Raw genomic sequence first — 20,334 nt, forward strand, 5'->3', positions numbered from 1 at the left:
GTATGAATACATCACATATTATTCATCCATTCACTCATTTATCAATTGATGGACATTTGGGTTATTTACCACTTTTAGTTATTATGAATAATGCTGCTGTGAACATTTTTGTGCAAGTTTTTGTGTGGATGTATGTTTTACTTTCTCTTGTAAAAATACCTGAGAGTGAAATTGCTGGGTCAGATGGTCATTCTATGGTTAACTTTTTGAGGAACTGCCAGGCTGTTTTCCAAAGTGGTTGCTGTATTTTACATTGTGACTGATAATTAAAAAAAAAAGTTCGACAAGGTTGTAGAAGTTCTGTGTAAACTCTTTTGGGTAACTTTCACAACATTTTATCTTTATGAAATTCTGTTGCTTTACATATGTGTACTTTTACCAATATTCTTATGTATTATAGAATTTAGCTGTTAGAATTCATGTTTTCAAATTAAATTTTTAAAAAAAAAGCACTTTTCAAAAAACTTTAAAATACTTTTTTAAGGAATGGAATATTTGGAACTTAATTCATCTTGAGATTTTAAACTTTTGCTTTTTCGTTTTTGCTTAATATGTTTTCCCATACTTCACATATAATGATGCATAGTTTTAAGGAATATAGTTGCTTATACTGCTACTTCTTTGATCTGTTAAATTTTCTTTTCTTCCATGTGTTTTTTCTGGATTTTCTGCCTTGTGATTACAAAGAGGAATTCCTGACTTATCTAGAACACTACCAGCTAACTATTCCAATAAGAGTTGATCAAAATGGAGCTTTTCTCAGCTTTACTGTGAAAAATGATAAACACTCCAGGAGAAGACGGAGTATGGACCCTATTGATCCACAACAGGCAGTATCTAAGTTATTTTTTAAACTTTCAGCCTATGGCAAGCACTTTCACCTAAACTTGACTCTCAACACAGATTTTGTGTCCAAACATTTTACAGTAGAATATTGGGGAAAAGATGGACCCCAGTGGAAGCATGATTTTTTAGACAACTGTCATTACACAGGATACTTGCAAGATCAACGTAGTACAACTAAAGTGGCTTTAAGCAATTGTGTTGGGTTGGTAAGTAGATGTTATAATTTTAAATTTCTGATGGGGAAATAAATTCACAATGTAAATGTCTTTTCTCAGATTAATAATATACACACATATATTTATATGGTTTATCTAGGGAAGGAAACATTCTAAAAATTTTTGTTATTTCTATTGCCTTTGCTTTTGATAATCTTTTTCATAATGTTTGCATTGAACTTTCAAAGTAGGAACAATATTTAAAACCCTGTATTATTAGTAGAGGAGTGAATGAAACCTCTCATTTCCTTTTAGAGTTATATTTTTCTGATCAAATACTATATGCTTAATGCATAGACAAAACTCAGTCATTGATGAGGAACTTAAGGGTATTGTGTGTATGTATGTATTTGTATTATGCAGGAAACCATGACACTGATTACCTCTTTAAGTTTCTTTCATCAACATAACTTAAAATTACTTATGACCTATTTAGGTTTGTAAGTCCTCGAAGCAAAATCTTATGTATCAATCAGTGTCTCTTTAGAAAATATTTTTTTCCTACATTTATCTGATAATTGATAATCTTATTTTATCCTGAAACTGGATTTCAAGAGTATAGGTTCTATGCTGGGCATTTGAGTCCATTCTAGTCTAATGGTAAATACACAGTTCAAGGTTGCACATAGTAATGATTATAGAACAAAGCACATTCTTCCATTTCTACTTCCTGTATTTCACACTTCATCTACTGCTTTTCAGGCTAGTGTAGATGTTCTGTTAAAGCTTTATTGGTTTAAAAGAGTACAGACATTTTGATGCTCAACTCACATTTTCAGAAGCTGTTTTTTTTTCCTTATTCTATCATATCCATATCCTCAGTCTTATTTCAGTATAAAAAAGTGTATGGAGTCGAGTTTAGATAGGTTTTAAATTTCAGAGAAGTATTAAGAACTACATAGTGGAAAAAAAATTTTGCTATAGGTATATATAAGAATTTGCTCAAATGTCAATTTTCTGTAATGTTAATAAGTCAAAATGATTACTTAGATTTTAATATTTGGGTTAATTCCTATAATATAGACACATTGAATATATTCATCACTAGTTTCTTTGTCTCTAAGCAGTGTTAAACTTTATATACAAAAGAGATTCCTCTTTTTGAATAAATTATCTAAAATATTTTAAAACTTATGATATTTACTGTTAAATATGATAGAAAAATACTGTTCTTAGTCATTAACCAAGCTCTTTAAATTTGGCATTAACATTAATTATGCCATTGATCATTTTAACACGGTGGTCAAATGAACAGATCTGAGATTTAGTAAAAAAGCTAATTCCATTGTGAAAGTTGAGGGAAGAGGAGTGAGTGGAGATATGAAGATGAGTTAGATTGTATAGGAGATAATGAAGGTCTATACCAAGACTATGGCACTGGGAATGGAGCAGTTAGAATGAATTTGAACCTCATTTGGGGGAGAAAATTTATAGGATTTGTGTCTTATTGATTTTTCTTCCCTAGCATATAGTACATAGTGGATATTTAATAATATTTTAAAAAATTGAAATATTATTGAACTGGATGTGAAATGGAGGAGAGAAAGTAATTGAAGATGATTGAGATTTCACTTTTGGATGGGGCCGTATATGAATTTTACTAATAGAGAAAAGTCATGATAGTGGAATGCCAGATTCTAAAGGAAGATGAAGATAGTGATTTTGATATAGTAAATGTGAAGAATCTGAAGAAATAAAGGTTAAAGATTCCAGTTGGCTTTTGGAAAATATAGCTTTGAAATTTACAAAAGAATTTTATTCTGGAAACAAATAATTTGAGAATTGCTGATATAAGTGACTGCTGATGGAATGGTGAAAGACGCTGATAAGGCAAAGGTGAGAAGAAGGTTTTAAAGGGAATCTGTACTTAAGGGAATAGCAGAGTGTCACTCATCCATTTTTCATCCTCATTGAAACTTTCTGTGTCTCTCGTTCTCTTTTTTTTCCTATTCATTAGCACCTGTTTTGGGCTTCCCTTGTGGCTCAGCTGGTAAAGAATCTGCCTGCAATGCGGGAGACCTGGGTTTGACCCCTGGGTTCGGAAGATCCCCTGGAGAAGGGAAAGGATACCCACTCCAGTTTTCTGCCCTGGAGAATTCCGTGGACTTGTAGGGGTCGTAAAGAGTCGGACCTGACTGAGCGACTTTCACTTTCACGTTTAGCACCTGTTTTACTTTGCTTCCTATTGAAACTGTGTGGTGTTGATTCACTTTGATTTCTTGATTTAGGGGTGGTCTACCAGGTTTATAACTGAAGTTTCCATTTCTCTTTGGCAACTAATAAGAAATTTGTGAGCAGATACTATGTAAATATCCTTTCTCATCACACTTTCATTCGCCAGTTTTAGTAATTCTCACGTTTATTCTTCTTTTACATCATGTTATTTTTAAAATGTGTCCAACTCTGTGACCCCATAGACTGTAGCCTGCCAGGCTTCCTCTGTCCATGGAATTCTCCAGGCAAAAATCCTGAAGTGGGTAGTCATTCTGTTCTCCAGGTGATCTTCCCAACCCAGAGATTGAACCTGAGTCTCCTGCATTGCAGGCGGATTCTTTACCTTCTAACCCAGCAGGGAAGCCCTATATCATGTTACATTTTTAATCAAATGGAATATATAAATAAGTTTTTCTAAAATCCCATTTTTCTAAGGTCCTTTCTAACCAATTTTGTTTTTAATTGTTCTATATAAAATAGTTTTCAATGTGGAGATTATTGGTGCTTCTAATCATATTTCCTTACCCATAATTTCAATTTTACAATGCTTATACCACTCGTCCATTTCCTTAGCCCTTGTATCTATTGCTTGGAATATATTCCATTCTTCTTTGGAGGCATTTTTCTTGGAGTATATGGGTTAATCAATTTCTTAAGCTAGTAATAGCTCAAGATCTTGGGGTTTCTTTTTTCCTAGGTTAGTTCCACATTTTCTTTTTGTTTACAGAATTTGCATACTTGTTTTGTTGGAGAACATTGTTAAGTAATTACCTCAGAAAAGGTGCCTGAGAAGTAAAATTTCTGAGTCTTTGCCTGTTTCAAAGTGACTTTATGTTGCCCTCTTGTTTGGTTAATAATTTAGCTATATATAGAATTCTAGGTTCAAAAATAGTTTTCCTTTAGGACCATGGATGGTAGAATTGGAAAAGGGAAATATGGGGTATCAAACTTATCTCTATGGTTTTATATCTTAGGAAAAGATTTAAAGGTCTAAAAAAATTAGCACTGATTTATTTTGGTGGCAGATAAAAGTCTGCTTCTTGTTCTTTACTTTAAAAATTTTTCTTTCTTCAAAATGGTATGCTTTTCTTTTTACCCTCTTTGTTTCAGGAATTGTATAATAATGTGGTGAGCTGTGGGTCTTCTGTCCTTACTCCGACTTTGTATTTGATAAGCACTTTCAATTTAAAGACTCTCCTTCAACTAAGAGATATATAAAAAAAAATTTCTTAGTAACTTTCTCTCCTTATCCCCCACCATCCCATTCTGTAATTGGTTCTCCTCTTTTCTACCCCCGCCCTTTTTTTTTTCATTTTTGTTCTAAGGTCTATGAAATTTTCCCACTTTTGCTTTCTTTTTCTTTAATTTATTTAAAAATTATAGCAGTCATATTTCTTATTTTCAACAGATCTTTTCCAGATTGTTTCTTTCTTTGTATTTTGTTCTTACTTCATGAAAAATTATTTTCTTTTATCTCTATAAGAGACTAAATACTATACACATAGTTAGAAAAGACTAACAACCCCATTAGACTTTCTGTTCATTTAGTTATATTCACAATTGCCTCTACATTTTTCATTATTAATTCATCCATTCATCAAATGATTATAAGTACTTATCATTGTAAGAGGCACTGTTCTAGGTGATAGGAGTATAACAGTGAGCAAAACAAGAATCCATGTAATCATATAGCTTGCATTCTAGTGGAGGAGATGCACAATTAAGTAAGTAAGAATCATAATATGTTGGATAGTGATAAGTTCTAAGGTAGAAAAAATATTTACTTAAGACCTTAAAAGGAATAAGAAAAGAAATGATGACATCTGAGGGATAAGATTTCCAGGTAGAAATCTTTAAATACAAAGGTCTGATTTGAGAGTGTTTGAGGAACACCAAGATTACCATGGCTAGAGCTAAGTGAGAGAGAGCAAGAGTAATGGAGGGTGAAGTTAGAAAGAGAACTGGTGGCAGATGTTAGGCTTTAGAGAACACAGTAAGGAAAGAATCAGTGATGATTCCAAGCTTGGGGCCTGAGCAACTAGACTATATTAATAGCAGCCATTAATGAGATGAGAAAGATGTAGGCATTAATTGAGATGGAAAGCTGTCGGAGTACTAGGTTGGGGGGTTTTATATATCATAATTTCACATGTTGAACTTGAGATACTATATAGGATGCTAGATATGCAAGCCTGGAGTTTAGGAGAGAGATGTGAGTTGTGAACTTATTTTGGGAGTCATCTATTTGTGTGTCTGTATCAGTATCTATCTATATATATGGCATTTAAAGCCAGGAGGTAATATGAACTTGCTTTGAGAGAGTATATATAGAATAAATTAGAGGTCTAAGGACTGAGCCTTTGGGTGCTCCAAGAGGTTAGGGAGATCAAAAAGATGTGGAGGGACATCTAAGAACAGTGGAGCAAGAAGGCTGAAGAAAAACCAGGCAAATATCCTAAAAGCTAATAGAGGGAAGTATTTAAAGGGAAATATGCTGCTGAGTCAAAATAAGAGTAGACTGAAGACCAATAATTGAATTTATCAGTGGCTTCTCTCCTAGACCTCCAGAGGGATTCAGGGCACATACACAAATACAAATACTAAGAACCAATGATATAAGAAAATACTCAAGTCAACAATTATTCAGGAATGGTATTGCAGTGAGTGACAATAATCCAGAAGCTAAGGTCTTTGAGGAGTGATGAAAGTGACTTTGGGTCAGTAGTTGTCAACTGCTACTTGTAGAGGGAAAAGGTGATGGTATGGGATTTGAAGGGTATGGATTTTTTTTTTTTTTTGAGAGCAGGGTGATAATTGCTTAGAAATGGCATTGAGTACAAGAAATCTTAACCCTCCCTCCAGGTCCAATAGGAGGCATGTAGGAGAGAAAGTAGCTACCATTCCAGAAGATTACAGGGAAGGAAAAATGTTATTTAGGGAGATTCAGGCTTTTGTTTGAACATGATGAAATGAACATTCACAGATGAGGCAGAGGGTATATATCAATTATATGTAATTGACCTTGAGTTTGAGAGGATATAATCGCAGTGTTTTAATGGTGAAGGGGGAAGTAGAAGATGAGATCACAAAATGTGATGAAGCCATATGTACCTAACCATATGGGGAATGGAATCCAGGGGATGAGCCTTGGGGTTTTTGGAGGGACTGGCATGTCAGGGAAAGGAGGACTCCATCATCTGACCTCCAGCACATAATCCTTTCCCCTTTCCCTCCCTCTATCCACAGAACTCCTTCTGAAATACTGTGTGCATGCTTCTGTCCTGTTGTTTCTGCATTTGCCATTCCCACTGTCTGACTGGCTCTTTTCTAAGATGTCTGGCATACTCCTTCACTTTATTCAGGTTGCTGTTCAAACGCCACCTTAATATAGAGGATGTTCCTGACCATCCTAAATAGTTTGTATAATTCTCTCTGTCCTCTGATTACTTTCTGTCCTCTTACTGCTTTATTTCTCTTCTTGATATTTCTTGCTACCTGATTGTTCATTTATTTATAAAATGAATGAATGACTTTTTTTCAAGTTCTTCCCCAAAGAATATAAGCTTCATGAAAGGGCCAAAACTCTTTTTTCACATTTGTACTCCTACCACCTAGAACAGTACCTGTCATGTGGTAGGCTCTCAAAGCATACTTTTTAAATAAATAGATGAAGTTAAAAGCAACCCTCAGACTAAGGGCATTATAATCTAGTGACTAAGACTTCAGCCTTCAAAGATAGTTGAGTGAATGTTACTGAACTTTGCTCAACATAATTTTCTTATCTGCCAAATAGTAGTACCTACTTTATAGAGATACTAAGATTAAATGGGATAATGTGTATAAACATTTTACAGACTACTTAACACATCAGATTTCTGGATTTTCTTCCAGGACCTTTACCTTCTTGAAATTAGAGATTTTATTTACCAGGTTTCTGACTGTTCTTCTCCAGCAGCTTGAGTTTCTTGTTTTTGACATCTACTCACAGTCCAGCATCTAGACCCTGCTTCCTACACTTCATGCTTATCAAAATGTCTTATATAATCCCTCCCTTCTGCATGCACCCTCTTTTCTTCAGGAGACTTGCTCAGTTTGTTATTGCTTTGTTAATCTTCTTGGTAAAGTAATTCATAATCAGATATTAGGGTTTCAGTTCAGTTCAGTCACTCAGTTGTGTCCGGCTCTTTGCGACCCCATGAACCGCAGCATGCCAGGCCTCCCTGTCCATCACCAACTCCCGGTGTCCACCCAAACGCACATCCTTTGAGTCGGTAAGGCCATCTAGCCATCTTATCCTCTGTTGTCCCCTTCTCCTCCTCCCCTCAATCTTTCCCAGCATCAGGGTCTTTTCAAATAAGTCAGCTCTTCGCATCAGGTGACCAAAGTATTGGAGTCTCAGCTTCCACATCAATCCTTCCAATGAACACCCAGGACTGATCTCCTTTAGGATGAAATGGTTAGATCTCCTTGCAGTCCAAGAGACTCTCAAGAGTCTTCTCCAACACCACAATTCAAAAGCATCAATTCTTCGGCACTCAGCTTTCTTCACAGTCCAACTCTCACATCCATACATAACCACTGGAAAAACCATAACCTTGACTAGACGGACCTTTGTTGACAAAGTAATGTCTCTGCTTTTTAATATGCTATCTAGGTTGGTCATAACTTTCCTTCCAAGGAGTAAGCGTCTTTTAATTTCATGACTGCAATCACCATCTGCAGTGATTTTGGAGCCCAGAAAAATAAAGTCTGCCACTGTTTCCACTGTTTCCCCATCTATTTGCCATGAAGTGATGGGACCGGATGCCATGATCTTAGTTTTCTGAATGATGAGCTTTAAGCAAACTTTTTCACTCTCCTCTTTCACTTTCATCAAGAGGCTTTTTTAGTTCTTCTTCACTTTCTGCTATAAGGGTGGTGTCTTCTGCATATCTGAGGTTATTGTTATTTCTCCTGGCAATCTTGATTCCAGCTTGTGCTTCCTCCAGCCCAGCGTTTCTCATGATGTACTCTGCATATAAGTTAAATAAGCAGGGTGACAATACACAGCCTTGACGTACTCCTTTTCCTATTTGGAACCAGTCTGTTGTTCCATGTCCAGTTCTAAGTGTTGCTTCCTGACCTGCATACAGGTTTCTCAAGAGGCAGGTCAGGTGGCCTGGTATTTCCATCTCTTTCAGAATTTTCCACAGTTTATTGTGATCCACACAGTCAAAGGCTTTGGCATAGTCAATAAAGCAGAAATAGATGTTTTTCTGGAACTCTCTTGCTTTTTTGATGATCCAGCGGATATTGGCAATTTGATCTCTGGTTCCTCTGCCTTTTCTAAAACCAGCTTGAACATATTAGAATTTGTTAGTGTTCTATTCTGTTATTCCTGTCAGTTGTTGTTATTTACTCACTAAGTTGTGTCTGACTCTTTTGCAACCCCATGGATTGTAGAGGGCCAATCTCCTCTATTCATGAGATTTCTTAGGTAAGAATACTGGAGTTGGTTGCCATTTCCTTGTTCATGAGTTCTTCCCAAGTCAAGGATCGAACCCATATCTCTTACATTGGTAGGCAGATGTTTTTATCATTGAGCCACCAGGGAAGCATTCTTGTCAGTATTTCTATTTAACTTAGGGACTGATATCCTTAAATAAAGCCAACAATAGTGAAAATGATGTGAAGTGACTAGGCTGCATTTTTATTTTTTTGCATTCTTTTGTTATTGTTGTTCAGTCGCAAATTGTGTCCGACTCTTTGTGACCCTGTGGTTTGCAGCACACCAGGCTCCCGTGTGCTTCACTATTTCTTGAAGTTTGCTCAAATTCCTATCCATTGAGTCAGTGATGCTATCTAACCATCTCATTCTCTGCCACCCCCTTCTCCTTCTGTCCTCAATCTTTCCCAGCATCAGGGTGTTTTCCAATGAGTGGGCTCTTCATATCAGGTGGTCAAAGTATTAGAGCTTCAGCTTCAGCATCAGTCCTTTCAATGAGTATTCACCGTTGATTTCCTTTAGGATTGACTGGTTTTATCTCCTTACAGTCCAAGGGACTCTCAAGAGTCTTCTCGAGCGTAATTTGAAAGCATCAGATCTTTGGCACTAAACCTTACTTCTGGTCCAACTCTCACATCCATATGTGACTACTGGAAAAACCATAGTTTTGACTATATGGACCTTTGTCGGCAAAGTGATATCTCTGTTTTTAATATGCTGTCTACGTTTGTCATAGCTTTCCTACCAAGGAACAAGAGCCTTTTAATTTCATGACTGCAGTTACTGTCCACAGCAATTTTGGAGCCCAAGAAAATAAAATCTGTCACTGTTTCCACTATTCCCTTTCTATTTGCCATGAAGTGATGGGACTGGATGCCATGATGTTAGATTTTTGAATGTTGAGTTTTAAGCCAGCTTTTTCACTTGCCTCTCCTCTTTCACCCTCATTGAGGGGCACTTTAGTTCATCTTTACTCTCCGCCATTAAAGTGGTATCATCTGCATATCTGATGTTGTTGATATTTTTCCTGCCAATCTTGATTCCAGCTTGTGAGTCTGGCATGCTGTACTCTGCGTAGAAGTAAATAAGCAGGGTGACAATCAACCTTGATGTACTTGTTTCCCATTTTGGGACCAGTTCATTGTTCCGTGTCTGGTTCTCACTGTTGCTTCTTGACCTGCAAGAGATTTCTCAGAAGACAGGTAAGATAGTCTGATATTCCTATCTCTTTAAGAATTCTACAGTTTGTTGTGATCCACACAGTTAAAAGTTTCAGCATAGTCAATAAAGCAGAAGTAGATGTTTTTCTGGAATTCCCTTGTGTTCTCAATGATCTAACAAATGTTGCCAGTTTAATCTTTGGTTTCTCTGTCTTTTCTAAACCCAGCTTGTACATCTTGAAGTTCTTAGTTCACATGCTCCTGAAGCTTAGCTTGAAGGATTTTGAGCATAACCTTGCTAGCGTGTAAAATGAATGCAATTGTAAGATAGTTTGAACATTCTTTGTTATTGCCCTTCTTTGGGACTGGAATGAAAACTGACCTTTTCCAGTCTTGTGGCCACTGCTGAGTTTTCCAGATTTGCTGGCATATTGAGTGAAGCATTTTAACAGAATCATCTTTTAGGAATTGAAATAGCTCAGCTGGAATCCCATCACCTCTACTAGCTTTGTTTGTAGTAATGCTTCTTAAGGCCCACTTAACTTCACACTCCAGGTTGTCTGGCTCTAGGTGAGTGACTACACCATCATGATTATCTGGGTCATTAAGACCTTTTTTTGTTTAGTTATTCTGTGTATTCTTGCCACCTCTTCTTAACCTCTTCTGCTTCTGTTAGGTCCTTATCATTTCTGTCCTTTATCATGCCTATCCTTGCATGAAATGCTCCCTTGTTGTCTCCATGTTTTTTGAAGAGATCTCTAGTCCTTCTCATTCTGTTTTCCTCTATTTCATTGCATTGTTTGTTTAAGAAGGGCTTCTTATCTCTCCTTGCTATTCTCTGAAACTCTGCATTTAGTTGGGTATATCTTTCCCTTTTTCACTTGCTTTTTGCTTCTCTTCTTTAACTCATTTCTTTTAGCTCATTTCATGTAGGTGACAGCCAGTTTCATCTATTAATTAGAGTAGCTCTGATTATGTCTTATTTTTCTCTTCCAGCATGTGGTACTTAGCATGAATTTCCCTAAACAGAATCATGGAGGTTTGGATTCAAAGGGATCTTAGAGATTATCTGCACCAGAGGCTTTCAGCTTTTTTCTTTTTCTTTTTAAAGCAGCAAAATTCTTTTCTCAAATGAAATGTTATGTGGAAACTTAATATATAGATTAATAAAAGCACAGCTGATTCCTAAGCCTAGCAATCCAAGTCATGTAGGTCTCCCTTTGTTGTCTGTGGCAATCTCCTGAAGGCACTTCCTTGGAACCCTTAGGGCTCCCTAGAGTGCTGTTTTAAAAGCACTAATTTACAGCAACCCTTTCATTTTTCCAGCTGAGGAAATACACTCAGTTTGTGTTTTATCCAATGTTACAGGGTAAATTAGTTGGATTAAGAACAGTCCTTACATGTGCCATTCTTAGGAAAACACTGTTAGACAAGGCTGGAAGTTCTTATTTCTGATGCAGATAACTTACTATCACATTGCTTTTAATCAGCTATTTTTTTTTTGCTATATATACTACATATGGAACACTTTCTTTGCCTGTAACTGATACAAGAAACCCTTTTCCAGCATTTAATAGATGGGGATTGGAGAGATAAGAAGTGTCCCAATCTCTGTTTAAGAGAGCACATAGTATGCTTGGGAAAAGAAAACATGCAGTTGAAAAGTTAAAAATTGATTCAAGACTTGAAATGTAGCAATGCAGTGTTGAATTAATTAAGCATAAATGATACCAAGAGTAAGCTCTCTTGGAGTTCAGAAGAGAGTGAAGCTACTCCAGTTGGGCTCAAAGACGTTTTAAAGAGAAATGATGACTGAACTAAGTAGGACATGACTAAGTATAAACAGATGTAAGTCAATATAATATTGCAAATAAGAGCAGAGCTTTGTGTGACTGCCAGTTCCTTCACTTACCTCTGTCTAATACTGGACCGGTTCTTAACCTCTGAACCTAGTACTTCATCTGCAAAATGGAGATGTATGGCATGTATATCAATTAAGGACATATATATTGGTGTAACATAGAGCTTTAAATATGAGAAGTTTATCACAATAAAAGTTTATTTCTCCCGTATATGTGTCTAGACTGGACAGCTTTCCATGAGGTCACTTAGGGACCCAAGTTCTTTTTTGGCTTCCACTTTTCCTAGGTTTTCTCTTAGAGAGAGTGGAGAATTCCAGCGGAGACGCTCATAGGGGCTTGACCTGAAAGTTGTATATGCTCTGCCTATTTTCTATTGGTCACAATTCGACTATAAAGCACAATTCGACATACCTAAGCACATAGGATTTAGTTAAGTTGTGTGCACAATTTGGAAAGGAAATAAGTCTTAGTGAATATACAGACCCGGAGAAGGAAATGGCAACTCACTCCACTATTCTTTTTTTTTCATTTATTTTTATTAGTTGGAGGCTAATTACTTTACAATGTTGTAGTGGGTTTTGTCATACATTGACATGAATCAGCCATGGAGTTACATGTATTCCCCATCCCGATCCCCCCTCCCACCTCCCTCTCTATCCGATCCCTCTGGGTCTTCCCAGTGCACCAGGCCCAAGCACTTGTCTCATGCATCCAGCCTGGGCTGGTGATCTGTTTCACCATAGATAATGTACATGTTTCGATGCTGTTCTCTCGAAACATCCCACCCTCACCTTCTCCCACAGAGTCCAAAAATCTGTTCTGTATATCTGTGTCTCTTCTTCTGTATATCTGTGTCTCTTCTTCTGTTTTGCATATAGGGTTATCATTACCATCTTTCTAAATTCCACATATATGTGTTAGTATGCTGTAATGTTCTTTATCTTTCTGGCTTACTTCACTCTGTATAATGGGCTCCAGTTTCATCCATCTCATTAGAACTGATTCAAATGAATTCTTTTTAATGGCTGAGTAATATTCCATGGAGTATATGTACCACAGCTTCCTTATCCATTCATCTGCTGATGGGCATCTAGGTTGCTTCCATGTCCTGGCTATTATAAACAGTGCTGCGATGAACATTGGGGTGCACGTGTCTCTTTCAGATCTGGTTTCCTCGGTGTGTATGCCCAGAAGTGGTATTGCTGGGTCATATGGCAGTTCTATTTCCAGTTTTTTAAGAAATCTCCACACTGTTTTCCATAGTGGCTGTACTAGTTTGCATTCCTACCAAGAGTGTAAGAGGGTTCCCTTTTCTTCACACCCTCTCCAGCATTTATTGCTTGTAGACTTTTGGATAGCAGCCATCCTGACTGGCGTGTAATGGTACCTCACTGTGGTTTTGATTTGCACTCCACTATTCTTGAGTGGAAAATCCCATGGACAGAGGAGCCTAGTAGGCTATAGTCCATGGGGTTGTAAAGAGTCAGACACAACTGAGTGACTGAGCCTGCACCACACGAATATACAGAGATCTCTACTATCTCACTTTGTTATTGGGAAGATTGGAGGAAATAATTTATGTTTTATGCTTAGTACAAGGCAAAGCATGTAAAGATATTTAAGCATCCTTTTTAAAGAATAGCAAAATTCATGTGTTTTAGCCTCCTTTTTGGAGAGTTATCACCTTATTTTTGACTCTTGGCAGTAGTAGTAATTAATATTTAAAATGATTCTTCTTCTTAAATTCTTTGCTTCTTTTTCTTTTAGCATGGTGTTATTGCTACAGAAGATGAAGAATATTTTATTGAACCATTAAAGAATACCACAGCGGATTCCAAACATTTTAGTTATGAAAATGGCCATCCTCATGTCATTTACAAAAAGTCTACCCTGCAGCAAAGGCATCTATATGATCACTCTCATTGTGGGGTCTCGGGTGAGTGTGTGGCTTTTAGAAAGTATAGTCTTGTATTGCCACTTTCTTCTAGCACATATGGTAAGATTAATAATAAAAAATAAATAGGAATTTGAGCAGTTAGAATGATAATATCCAGAGTTTACTTAAAAGATGTCACCTGTCAATAATTTCAAGTCGATTTTGGAAGCTTTCTAAGAAGCCTGTAAAATACAAGTCTCTATAAAAGTTGGCATTTTTTTTCTCTGAAAGTGTCAGTTGCTCAGTCATGTCCATCTCTTTGCAACCCCATGGACTGTAGCCTATCAGGCTTCTCTGTCCATGGAATTCTCCAGGTAAGAGTACTGGAGTGAGTAGCCATTCCCTTCTCCAGGGGATCTTCCTGATTCAGGGATTGAACCCTGCATTGCAGGCATATTCTTAACTGTCTGAGCCACTAGGGAAACCTGTTTCTTTGAAGGGGAAACCTTATTTTATCCAGCTAATAGTTACAGCTTTCATGCACAGGTGTTCTGTAGTACTCTTTGCTGTTTGGTTTACCTGATATAAGAATCTAAACGCTTGAATAAAACTTGAAGAGTCTTAAAGGTAGTATTCAAAGATGGTGTTAGTTCAGGTACTATGGAGATACATAAGAGAGACAACAAACCTAGACTTCAGTGGTTAAAGAAGGCTTCATGGAGGAAGTGAATTTTAAGCTGAGGGAGTAATGGGTAGAGTGTTCCATATAAAAGGAATAACATTTACAAAGGTTGTAAACCAAAAGAGAAAACATCACATTCCTGAAACTGACAGTTGATGTAACTGGATATTAGAATATGGATTGGAGAGAAGGGGTGAGATTCATAGTGGTCTGGGGTGAGTGGTTGTGAGAGGTGAAACTGTAAAGAAGTGGCCTGGTCACAAAAGGCTTGTAAACTTTGTTGAAGAGTTTGTTTATCTTAGGAGAAGGCAATGGCACCCCACTCCAGTACTCTTGCCTGGAAAATCCCATGGACGGAGGAGCCTGGTAGGCTGCAGTCCATGGGGTCGCGAAGAGTCCGGACACGACTGAGTGACTTCAATTTCACTTTTCACTTTTATGCATTGGAGAAGGAAATGGCAACCCACTCCAGTGTACTTGCTTGGAGAATCCCAGGGATGGGGTCACACAGAGTCAGACACGACTGAAGTGACTTAGCAGTAGCAGTTGTTTGTCTTAAGTGTACTCTATCCCACTGAAAGGTTTTACGCAGTGAAAATCAGATGATTAGATTTGGGTTTTAAAAAGCTTACTCTGGCAGCCTTATGGAGACTGAATTGGGCAGAAGAGAAAGACTAGAGGTAAGGGGCTAGGAGGCTATTTAGTCTAAAGATTAGGAACTTGGAGAAATAGAGGATATAGCATACTATAGTAGAAAGAACATGGGCTGTGGCATATTTGTGGACAAATTACCCAACCTTCTGAGTACTCCTCTCAGCAAACATTAGTTACTCAGTCCAGTGGCAGCAGCCATCATTATTACTGGGATGACCTTTGAGAACACTATATTTAAAAAAAAGAGTAGATTTGTTCCATGTATACAGTTCTGGAAGCTGGAAGTAGGAGCAGAGTATTTCAGAGACAGCTTTCAGCCTAATACAAGGAAGAGTTCACCAACCAGTAACAGGTAGATCTGTAAAAGTAGAATAGTTTACTTTGTGAGTTAGTGAATGCATCACCCTCTGTTTCTTCTCTGTATCCTTCATAGGCTTTTTTTCTTCTGCTTCAAGTACAAGTTTTCTTTGGAGTTCTTTCCTTAGCTTACTGTTCTTGTTCTCCATACTCTCTTCCTGAGTAATTTCTGAGGCTTTTAATTGTGGGAGATTCTTATTGGTCAAGAATAATTGGTCCTAAAAAAGATCACTTAAAGTAAATCTACCTGAGAGATGAAATACAACATCATAGTAAATAATGAAAAAAAAAGTTGAATTTGTCTTTGGATTGAATAATGAAACTAAACAGTATGGGAATCATTTATTTATCTTATAGTTAACAAAATTTAGGGTATAAGTGACAACCTTATATAAATTCTTTAAAAAGCAGGATTCACATATTTAGCTGTTTATTGTGATATAACTTTCCCACCATTTTTTCCTTAACATGACATTCTCCACGTCATGATTGTAAAGATCACCTTTGCAAAAACATTTAAAAATTCCATATTCTGAAAAGTATCTCTTAACTATCTGAGATTCAAATTATCGACTTTTGCAGTGCCTATTTTGTTACTAATTGATATTTACCAGGAAGATTCTTATTTTTCAATGGTTGAGACATGAATCAGGCAATTCTATTTTCATCATCATAAAATTCTGTCCTCTTGGGAGAAGATTTTTATATTCTACAGTCTCTTTACCTAGATTATGGAAATTGTTTCCCAAATGGTCTTTGCTTTTAAATGCATCGTTTCACTAGACGTTTCTGCTACCTCTAACACTGGCCCATTTAGCTTGAACCCTCATTATCTCTTGCTTAGACCATTGTAATGAGTTTCTATCTAGTCTTCCTATCTCCAGGTTTGTCCATTTCTGTCTTTTGTCAGGTTTGTCTCCTAATTCTGGCTTACATACCTTCCCACTGGCATCCCAATAGTGGGAATATAGTAGTAGTAGTATTTCCCTAAATTCCATGGATATGTCACTAGATATTATTGGGGAAAAAAGCATTTTGCATTTAATAAGTTTGAGAAATGTCTGGTTAAGAACTACTGATTTTAATTTTAATACTAGTTCAATGGTATAGTTCAGTAAACTGAGATGTGCATTTACAGGTATACACTGCCTGTTATCAGGAATTCAAGTTTATATTAAAATGTATAAAAACTGTTGACAGTGGGTATATTTATCTCAAATTAAAATATGGATTTTCCCATTCTAGTTAGATTTAAGCTGTTGATTAAAAAACTTTTTATGGAGCTCAAAGTGAGTCTCTCATGTCTGGTCCCGCTCCCTGCGCTTAGTCACCATGCCTCACCAAATTAAATCAAGGACTTTCTGCTCACAGCCAGGTGAAGGGACACCAGATCTGTCAAGATCAAGAAAAATAAGGATAATGCAAAGTTTAAAGTTCAATGCATCAGATACTTTTACACCTTCATCTTCACAGACAAAGAGAAGGAAAAGAAGCAGTCCTTGCCCCTAGGTTTGACAGTGAAGGAGCTAAAATGAACCACACACGTTAATTTGAACTGTATTAAATTTTTAAAAATTAAAAAGAAAACTTTTTGTGAAAGAAATGTCTGTTCTTTGTAGAAATTTTAGAAAATACAGGATGAAAAGAAAAAAAAGTTGCTCTTATACCACTACCCAGAGATAACTGAATGCTCTTATAGTCTGTTCATACAGATATGTCTTTATACCTGCATTATCTACTAATATATATTATTAAGTAAATATTTGTTTGTCATGCATGCACAAGACTATTCTCAGTCTTGATGCAGCAACAAATAAAGCAGAAAAAGTTCGTGCTTCCTGGAATCTTATATTCTAGTGAGGAGAGTGTTACTCAGTTGTGTCCAACTCTTTGCCACTCCATGGACTATAGCCCACCAGGCTCTTTGTCCATGTAATTCTCCAGGCAAGAATACCGGAGTGGGTTGCCATTTCCTTCTCCAGAGGATCTTCCCCACCCAGGATTCAAAACTAGGTCTCCTGCATTGCAGGCAGACTCTTTACCGTCTGAGCCACCAGGGAAGCCCAGTGAGGAGAGACAGTTACTAAATAAGCATTTAAATAAACAAATAACTACATGGCCAACCATCAAGAAGTAGTGAGTAATGAAAAATAAAGCAGATCAATGAGATAATTTTGCATGGCTGTATATATTAAAAATGTTTTGATATTGATCAAAAACTTAAAATTCTACTTTAGATAATGAAGAGATCTATGTATTTGGCTTTGTACATATATTGTACAAGTTCTTCATTGTACAATATATGTTTGTGGAAGAATGTTTTCTTTAACATTCTATACTCAATCCAGGATTACACTGAGCAAGCCACATGTAATGAGTATCATTTGAAAAACTACTTATCTCTGTTTTGAAACAAAACAAGTCAGTTGTGTGTTCTACTTCACACTAAAAAGGATGTTGATTACAGATCATTTAACTTAATGTTAAGCAGTCAGTTGACAATTGTAAAATGTAGATAATGTTTTGTAATGATCTAATCACATGGGAGAGATTTTAATTAATCTTTAAATTTTATTCATTCAGAATACATGCATGTTTATTACATGTATTTATCAGACTACAAGTCTTTTGAGTATAAGGATTACATTTTTTCATTTATGAATGTCCATCAAGGACATTGTGAATATATATTTCTGATGGAGCAGTAGCCAAGCAAACAAACATTTAAAAACATTTAAAAACCCTAAAAGTTGAAAGTTGTGAAAATGGTAATAACAAAAGTTACCTTATACTAAACACTATAAAATGAGAAACACTGTTGCTAATGTTTATTTTGCCCAATTATGTCTAATTCTTTATATAATACTTTAAATGAAAATAAGGAGAAATTGAATGAGAAGTGAAAATGATAAAAACAATGGAAATTCTGTCTTGTGTTTAGACCTTTAAGCTGTCCAGCCAGAGGAAGAAGAAAACTAAGCATGATTTGAATGCCTGAGTGGTTTCATGATCACAAAAGACTGAGCAAGAGAAATTGGGAGTAATATTAATGCAGAAAAGATTTTGGCTGTCTCATATCGATATTACCACAAACCCAATGGCTTAAGCAATATACTTTTATTATCTTGCATTTTCTGTGGACCAGAAGTTTGTGCATGGATAGGTTATTTATTTAGCTTCAACCAGGCCTGGGTTCTCATCCAGAGTTTTTACTGGGGAAGAATTCACTTCCTCACTCCCATAGTTGTTGGCAGCATTCAGTTTCTTGCTGTTATATGACTGAAAGCTTTAGTTTTGGCTTATTGTCTGCCAGAGTCCACCTGCAGTGCCTCAGCATGTACAGTTTACCAACTTGGTTGGTTCCTTCCTGTAAGTCAGCAAGGAAACAACTGTAGTAAGAGAGATGCTACAATATTATATAACATAGCTATGTAGGCATATACATGTAATCATGTACATCTTATCATTTTTCCTGTTTTCTGTTAGAAGCTAGTCACAGTTCCAGCTCATACTCAAGTGAGGAGATAAGGACACAGGCGGTTATGGGAACTACCTCAAGAGTGTCTGCCACAATGGACATAGAGGAATACTTACTGAGTGTCTTGGGGATATGCTATTGAATTAAGAAGTAGAATGTTTCTTTCTTGACCTTTAGGAATAGATACTCATTTAATTTATTTGAGTTTCAAAGTATTTGACTGATACTTCCTGTGGTTATTTCTCTTATTTCTTAAAATTTATAACTTCTCTCAAAGTCATTTTTAAAAAGGCAAAGCTGAAAACAGAGTAATGCCACTGCTTTTCATCAAGTAGATTACTCTAATTTTTCCTCACTAAATTTTTCAATAAGTGATGGTTAGAAAGATTTCCTGTTCAGTCTGAGGATCCAAAAGTGGGGTATATAGGGACTTCCCTGGTGGTCCAGCTGTTAAGGATCTGCATTTCTAAGGCAGGGGACACAGGTTTAATCCCTAGTCGGGGAACTAAGATTTCACATGCTGTGAGGCAACTAAACCTACAAGCCTCAGTGAAGACCCAGCACAGCCAAAATAATAATAATAAAAAAGAATGAATCTATAGTTAAAAGTCTTCCCTTAAAAGAAAAAGAAAATGTGTACAAAGGATCTGTACTTGCTCAAGTTTACTAAATGAAGATGAATATAAGTTAGCAAGTGTTTACAAATGCCATAGTACTAAAGGGTTTCCTTTGTGCTGAAGGACCAAATATCTAGAAATCAAAAGAAAAGCTACAATCCACACTGAAATCTGGTTCAAAGTGAGTCATGTTGGAATCATTGTCTTTCAACTCTGATTCTAATCCCATTTACCTCTAGAGTTTGGAAAAGGAATATATTGGATACTTTGTCAGGATAAAGAGTTCTAGACTGTGAAACTAAATGAAAAAGATAATTCATATCTTTTTAGAACTGAGATTTCTAGAGCATTTGTTGTTCAGTCACTAAGTCATGTCTGACTCTTTGCGACCCCATGAACTGTAGCACACCAGGTTTTCCTGTCCTTCACTATCTCCGAGTTTGCTCAAACTCATGTCCATTGAGTCAGGGTCTTTATCTAGAGCAGTAAAATTGCTCTATTTAAAATAGTTTAATAAAGGCATCTTATTTTAAAATAAATGCTTGCAGAGCATTTTAGGAATAGATTTTTGCAATATTAATATTCTTCATCAGAACTGTTGTTTAGAAAGTTAATGCTTAATAGTTGCTTTTTAAACAACTTGAAATGATGTTTTAAAGTATAGATTTTAAATTTAAAAGTATTATGACATAATCACTCACTGGAAAAATATGAACTGATTATTTGAAGATTCCTTTTTTAAAGTTAACTATTAGATTTATTTTGTTTTCATGAACAATTTAAGGTTATTAATTTTTTCAGATAAGATTATTTTGAAAAATTTCAAGAGTTTAATTTTTTCACTGCTTCATTTCCTCATCCCCTTCCCTCACTTTGAAAAATCTTAAT

General features: G+C 36.2%; 1 protein-coding gene across 7 annotated transcripts in view; it reads left to right on the plus strand.

The window, feature by feature from the left end:
• The window catches only part of ADAMTS6 (ADAM metallopeptidase with thrombospondin type 1 motif 6), a 278,395-nt gene that overhangs the window by 9,338 nt on the left and 248,723 nt on the right, over positions 1–20,334 (plus strand). For all 7 annotated transcript variants that reach the window (XR_009690552.1, XR_009690551.1, XM_061129691.1 and 4 more), the window contains exons 3-4: positions 688–1,052; positions 13,550–13,718. Coding sequence is in view for 5 of the 7 variants with exons in the window: in XM_061129691.1 (XP_060985674.1) it covers positions 688–1,052; positions 13,550–13,718 (534 nt within the window). In the remaining 2 variants the exon portion in view is untranslated. The remainder of the gene's footprint in view (positions 1–687; positions 1,053–13,549; positions 13,719–20,334) is intronic.

Source organism: Dama dama, chromosome 25 (assembly GCF_033118175.1).
Source record: "Dama dama isolate Ldn47 chromosome 25, ASM3311817v1, whole genome shotgun sequence".
Classification (NCBI taxonomy): Eukaryota; Metazoa; Chordata; class Mammalia; order Artiodactyla; family Cervidae; genus Dama; species Dama dama.